At 67.4% G+C, this 6,211-nt stretch overlaps 1 protein-coding gene across 1 annotated transcript; it reads left to right on the top strand.

Annotated features, from left to right (window-relative positions):
* The first annotated feature begins 696 nt into the window (after positions 1-696).
* APOF (apolipoprotein F) lies at positions 697-2,422 on the top strand. The gene has a single exon (XM_054012876.1). The coding sequence runs from the start codon at positions 989-991 to the stop codon at positions 2,405-2,407; it is 1,419 nt and encodes a 472-aa protein (XP_053868851.1). The 5' UTR covers positions 697-988; the 3' UTR covers positions 2,408-2,422.
* The last annotated feature ends 3,789 nt before the right edge of the window (positions 2,423-6,211 follow it).

The raw sequence follows: 6,211 nt of genomic DNA, 5'->3' as shown, positions 1-6,211 counted from the left end.
GTGCCGGCCTCACCCAGATCCCTTGGCCCCTCCTGCCCTCCCCTCCCAGGGCCACTGCCTTGGCTCCCTGGTGCCTGTGGTGCCCGCCTTACCCTGTGTTTGCCTGCCCAGCGGACGCCCTACCAGGGATCTCCAGGGGCCAGCCCCCGCCGAGGCCCTGCTGCAGAGACCGAGCATGTGAGGACTGCAGAGGGGAAGGTTCTCGCACCGGCCCCTGGGAGGGGGGAGCAGGGACCTGAGGGGCCGAGGCTGTTGCAATCAGCTGCCTGATAAGGGATCACCTGGCCTGGGGGCCTCCCCCAGGCGGGCTATAAAAGGGACCAGGCAGGCTCTGGGCCAGGCATCCTGCCATCCCTCGTGCCCAGGAGCTCCTGATCTCGTCTGGCCAGGTGAGCGGAGGCCGTAACCTCCCTGCCTCGGGGGTTTGTCCCCCCTGCTCTCGCTGCCCGGGGGTGCTGCACGTTTACACAAGGCCTTCACAGCAGGGTTGGTCTCCAAACCCCAGCAGGGACCGGCGGGGGGCAGCTCTGTCATTGGGGGGGGCGGGGGGAACTGCTATGGGCGTGCAAATCGGTGCCACTGGGGGGGGGGGATGCCCCATTTGCCCATGGTGGGGTAGGAGTGGAAGTTGCCTGTGTCAATCAGACACACTGAGCGGTGTGGACCCATGTGGCTGGGGAACCTGCCCCCCCCCACATGCTCGGCTACCGGGGGCCCAAGTTCCAGGCCAGTGCTGTGTGCACTAGACTACGCTGCGCCCCACAGCTCTGCAGTCACCCCGACCCCCAGTCTCCTCTCCCAGCCAGGCACCGTGCATTTGAACCCTGGACTCCAGAGGCCAAAGGCTGGTCGCTCGAGCCCGGTTGTGCCAGTAGCTGGCGTCCCCTGCCGGAGGGGTCCCCTGCTGCGGGGAGGGGCTCCGGATTCTTGTCTGTGACGTGTCCTCTTCAGCAGGGTCTGTGCTGCGCCCCCGAAGGACCGGCCCACCATGCACCACCCACTTCTCCACTTCTGCCTCTTCCTGCTGTGCCATGAGCTACATGGGCACCGGCTGCCCCCACCAGGAGGCGCCGCTGGGACCGTCAAGCCCCCAGGGATGGAAGTCGCCCCCCTCCCCACTTCTCCCGACATGCCCAGCTCCCATCAGGCTGCTGCCAGGGTGTTCCTCGACTCCCTCCTGGGGCGGCTTCCCCAGCCGGGGCTCCCAGGGGTGGGGGTCTCCTGCCAGGACTTGCTGCCCGAGGCCCTGGAGGGTTTCTCCCAGCTCCCGCCGCTGCCCCAGACCCTCGCCAGCGCGGCCTTAGCCCTCTCCCTCCAAGGGGCTGGCTGCCCCCGCCAGGCCGAGGGGCTGGTGCTGCGGCTCTACGGGGCGGTGGGGATGGATGATGCCAACGCGCTGCTGCTGGGGATAGCAGGACGCCCAGGAAGCCCCAGCCAGGGCAAGAGAGGCAGGACCGCCCTGCTCTTCAATGTGGATCAGCTGGCAGGGGTGGGCCCCCGGCGTTGCTCGGGCCTGGCCCAGATCGACAGCTCCCTGCTGCTGGGCCCGGTGGCCAGCACCCACACCACCTTCCCAGACGCCGCCATGGCCTGCCACAGGCTGGGCCCTGCCTGTGCCGGCGTGACCTCCAACGGGACCACCTCCTTCTCGGTGATCGGACAGCCCGGCGCCTACGCCCTGCCGGGCCGAGGGGTCCAGGCCTGGCTCCACCGGTGCCGCGGGGCAGGGAGGAAGCGGCGCGGGAGCCCGGAGGCCTGCAGCAGCGCGCGGGAGCGGAAGGTGCATGGCATACTGGAGTGGGTGCCCGTGGTCAGCACTTACTACAACGTGGGCACCAGCATCTACTACGCCTTCCAGAACTGCACGGAGCTGGCCAAGGAGCGGGGCATCGAGGCGGCCCTGGACCTGAGCTACGACGCCCTCCTGGGGCTCTTGGGCACGGCAGGGGGCAACTTGGGCGTCGGCATAGCCGTGGGGCTGAAGCCGGCCGTCAAAGTGGGGGTGCGGTCGCTGATTAGCTACTTCCGGCAGGTGGAGCCATCCGACCCCCCTGCCCACGAGCTCCTTCAGCCCCGTCACCACAGCCGGCTCCTTCGTGCCGCCATCGGTCTGGGTGTGAATAAAGCAGGGCGCTGCCCATTCTTTGAGCCCAGTGCTGGTGTCCATGATGGGAGCGGCTGGGGGGGCGCCGAGGAGGGGAGCTGCCTCCACGTGCGAAGAGTTTGGTGGGTCTCAGCCCAGGCCCCGGTGGCCAGCTCTCTCAGCCGCAGTGGGCACGGGGGCTGGAGTCACTCTGGCCAATTTCCAGCCCCCTGCGGGGTGCTCTGGGGAGGAGGGAAGGACCCTGCCCGCCACTTGCCAACTCAGCATGAGTACCTGTGCTTGAAATCGATAATGGGCATCTGATCTCCCGCCAGGGTTAGCCTGACCCAGGGCAGCCAGCTGCCACGAGTCGGGTCTAAAGATCAGCAGGTCTCAAAGGGGCCGGCTGGCCAAATTTCTCCCAGAATCATAGACTCGAGGTATCTAGTCCAACCCCCTGCTCAGAACAGGACCAACCCCAACTAAACCATCCCAGCCAGGGCTTTGTCAAGCCGGGCCTTAAACACCTCTAAGGAAGGAGATTCCACCCCCTCCCTAGGGAACCCATTCCAGTGCTTCACCACCCTCCTAGTGAAATAGTGTCTCCTAATATCCAACCTGGACCTCCCCCACTGCAACTTGAGTCATGGACGATCCTGGGGTCAAATCGCTTCCTGCGGCCTGCCCAGCCCGGCCTTGTCCTGGATAATGGAGCTTGGCATTCGCAGGGTTTTGTTACCATCCAGGAAAGTGCAGGCTAGTCATTACTGCGGGGCAGTCGGAGCCAGGACTCCTGGGTTCTGTGCCCGGCTCCGGGCTGGGAGTGAGCGCAGCAGGAAAGCAGGGCTGTGGGAGCCAGGCCTCCTGGGTTCTGGTCCTAACTTGGGCCCATTTGTCAAGTGCTTTGAGATCCACAGGTGACCAGGGCTAGGTGCACAAGGGCAGGGCTTGAAAGCAGCCGCCTGCCAGGTCACCCCGCCTGTGTGCAGGTGAACTCTGGCTCCAGGCAAGCGGTGGAAAGTCCCATCCCCTTGGTTCAGTGCCTGGGCCCGGTGCAGTGCATGGGCTATGGGTGTCCCTGCTCCCCCCCTTCCTGCTCCTCCTCCTTCCCGCTCCACCCTTCTCTCCCTCCTGCTCCCACCTCCCCATCCACCCCCTCCCTGTTCCCCCTTCCCCCTCCGCCTCCTTCTCCTCTCTGCTCCCCCACCTCCCCCCTTCTCTCTCCCTCCTGCTCCCCCCTCTCCCCTCCTTCCTCTCCCTGCTCCCCCTCCCTTCTTCTCTGCTCCCCTTCCCTCTTCTGCTCCCACCTCCCTGCTCCCACCTCCCCCCTTCTCTCTCCCACCTGCTCCCACCTCCCCATCCACCCCCTCCTTGTTCCCCCTTCCCCCTCCCCTCCTTCTCCTCTCTGCTCCTCCTCCCTCTCCCACTCCCACCTCCCTGCTCCCCCACCTCTCCCATCTCCCCCCTCCTTCCTCTCCCTGCTCCCCCTCCCCCTCCCACCTCACCCCCTCCTTCACCCTTCCCCTCCCTGCTCCCCTCTCTCCTCCTCCCCCACCTCCCCCCTTCTCTCTTCCACCTGCTCCCACCTCCCCATCCACCCCCTCCTTGTTCCCCCTTCCCCCTCCCCTCCTTCTCCTCTCTGCTCCTCCTCCCTCTCCCACTCCCATCTCCCTGCTCCCCCACCTCTCCCATCTCCCCCCTCCTTCCTCTCCCTGCTCCCCCTCCCCCTCCCACCTCACCCCCTCCTTCACCCTTCCCCTCCCTGCTCCCCTCTCTCCCCCTCCCCCACCTCCACCCTTCTCTCTCCCTCCCTCTCCTGCTCCTCCCCCGCATGTCCACTCCCCCCTCCCCTTCTTCTCTAGGCCCAGCCCCCTCCTGCCCTCTTTTTCCCATTTAGGCCACGCCCCCTTTCCCAGGACCCTCCTTCCCGGTGACGTGGTTTCTGGGAAGTCGGTCGGCTCGCTCCTGCTTCGGGCTCGGCTTTTCCGCCTGGCGCCTCCCCTCCCGCCGCAGCTGCCAGGAGGGGCGTGTCCCGCCCCGCCTCTCCACCAACCAGCGCCGGGCAGGGGCGGGGTCTCCTCCCGCACACGGAAGAGCGGCTCCTAGCGCGGCGGGAGGGCCGCGCGGCGCCCGGCACGGCAACCTGAAGGGGCCTGCGAGCTGGTCCGCGCAGCTGGGAGGTAGCGGCCCGGCTCGGTGAGGGGGCGGGGCTGGCTCTGGGGAGGGGGTATCTGGGGGGCCCGGCACTGGGGGGTTTCTGGGGGGCAGGGGGCAGAGGATGGGTATCTGGGGGGCCCGGCTATGAGGAGCTTGGGGGATTTCTGGGGGGCACTGGGGAGTTTGGGGGCAGGACAGGGGGGGTAGAGGGCAGGGGAGGGGTATCTGGGGGGGCCTGGCTATGGGGGGTTTCTGGAGGGGCACTGGGGAGTTTGGGGGCAGGACAGGGGGGGTAGAGGGCAGGGGAGGGGTATCTGGGGGGGCCTGGCTATGGGGGGTTTCTGGAGGGGCACTGGGGAGTTTGGGGGCAGGACAGGGGGGGTAGAGGGCAGGGGAGGGGTATCTGGGGGGGCCTGGCTATGGGGGGTTTCTGGAGGGGCACTGGGGAGTTTGGGGGCAGGACAGGGGGGGTAGAGGGCAGGGGAGGGGTATCTGGGGGGGCCTGGCTATGGGGGGTTTCTGGAGGGGCACTGGGGAGTTTGGGGGCAGGACAGGGGGGGTAGAGGGCAGGGCAGGGGAGGGGTATCTGGGGGGGCCTGGCTATGGGGGGTTTCTGGAGGGGCACTGGGGAGTTTGGGGGCAGGACAGGGGAGCAGAGGGCAGGGTAGGGGTATCTGGGGGGCTGGTCTCAGTGCTAGCTGATGAGTCTCAGCACCGGGGGGGGCTGGCTGTCATGGTGCCCTCCCACATGGGGCAGGAGCCTCCTGGCCAATGTTACCCCCCACGTGCCCTTCCCGAACCGCTATGTTCTGAGCCCCTGTGGGGAAGGGGGCGGGACGGGGCTGCCTTGGCATGACTGGGGTGAGGTGGCGCAGCTCTGGACAGCGGCTGGCACCGGCTGCAGAGCAGGTGTCCCCTGTGGGGTGGAGCCAAGAAAAGCTCCCCCTCCGGGTCAGGGAACTGACTCGAGTTCAGTTTCCTTCTCCCCTGTGTTTCTGGTGATGTAGGCGACGCTGCCCGGCTCTGCCTGTGCATGGTGAGATCCCAGCCACGGTGGGCAGCTGGGTGCCCCCCGCAGGGCCCCTCCCAACCAGCCCCTAGCTTCCCTTTGGGGAGCTCGCTGGGGAATCCCAAACGCCGACGAGCGAGTCCCACTTCGGGGTAGCTGGGATGGCCTGCCCGAAAGCCGGCTCTGAACTCCTTGCCTGAGCCCCTGGGCGGGGGCAGAAATCCGCCTGGCGCTGCCCTCGGCTGCACCAAATCCCTCCTCTGCCCACCCGGAAGGGTTTAACCCCACGGGAACTGACCGGGGGGGTCTGAGGAGGAGAGGACGGGGCTCGTACTCGGCCCCGGAGGGCCTGGGGTGACAGAGGCTTGGAGGCCAGAAGGTCCCATGGGGTCGTGTCTAGCCAGGCCCAGGCCTGTCCCTTCCCTGGCGGGTCGGCGAAGGGGAACAAGGCGCCTCAGAACATGATTTGGGCCCTGCTCGGCGGGGGGGGGGGGGGGGGGGGGGGGTGTTGGGAAATGGCTGGAAGTGCTGACGGTTGCCAAGCTGCTGGGAGCCAGGCCAATGGAGGGAGGCTGGCGCGGAAGTTAGGGACGGAACTAGAGGGCATTTGGTGGGTCCCTGTCAACCCTGGCTGTTTCCTGCAGCCCTGCTAGCCCAGCCCTGGGCTCCCCCCCAGCTCTGCCAGTGCCCCTCAATCCCGACCCGCAGCCCCCTGCTAGCCCAGCCCTGGGGTCCCCACCCCCAGCTCTGCCAGTGCCCCTCACTCCCGACCCGCAGCTCCTGCTAGCCCAGCCCTGGGGTCCCAAGGAGTTGTGCTGTTCATGCCCTTAAAGAGACAAAACATTTTCCAGCTCCAGGGCCCCAAAGCGAGCGGCTTCAGGGCCAGTTGGGGGTGCTTTGCTGTAACTGGAGCACTCATGTTCCCGGCTCCCAGCGTTTGGCCCGGGCCCTCGGGGGCGTGG

This window comes from Malaclemys terrapin, chromosome 23, assembly GCF_027887155.1.
Source record: "Malaclemys terrapin pileata isolate rMalTer1 chromosome 23, rMalTer1.hap1, whole genome shotgun sequence".
NCBI lineage: Eukaryota > Metazoa > Chordata > Testudines > Emydidae > Malaclemys > Malaclemys terrapin.
Note: the sequence above shows the minus strand (reverse complement) of the source record. Positions and strands in the feature narration are given on the sequence as shown.

Coding starts and splice junctions, on each gene's coding strand:
- APOF (XM_054012876.1), top strand. CDS start 989: ATGCACCACCCACTTCTCCACTTCTGCCTCTTCCTGCTGTGCCATGAG.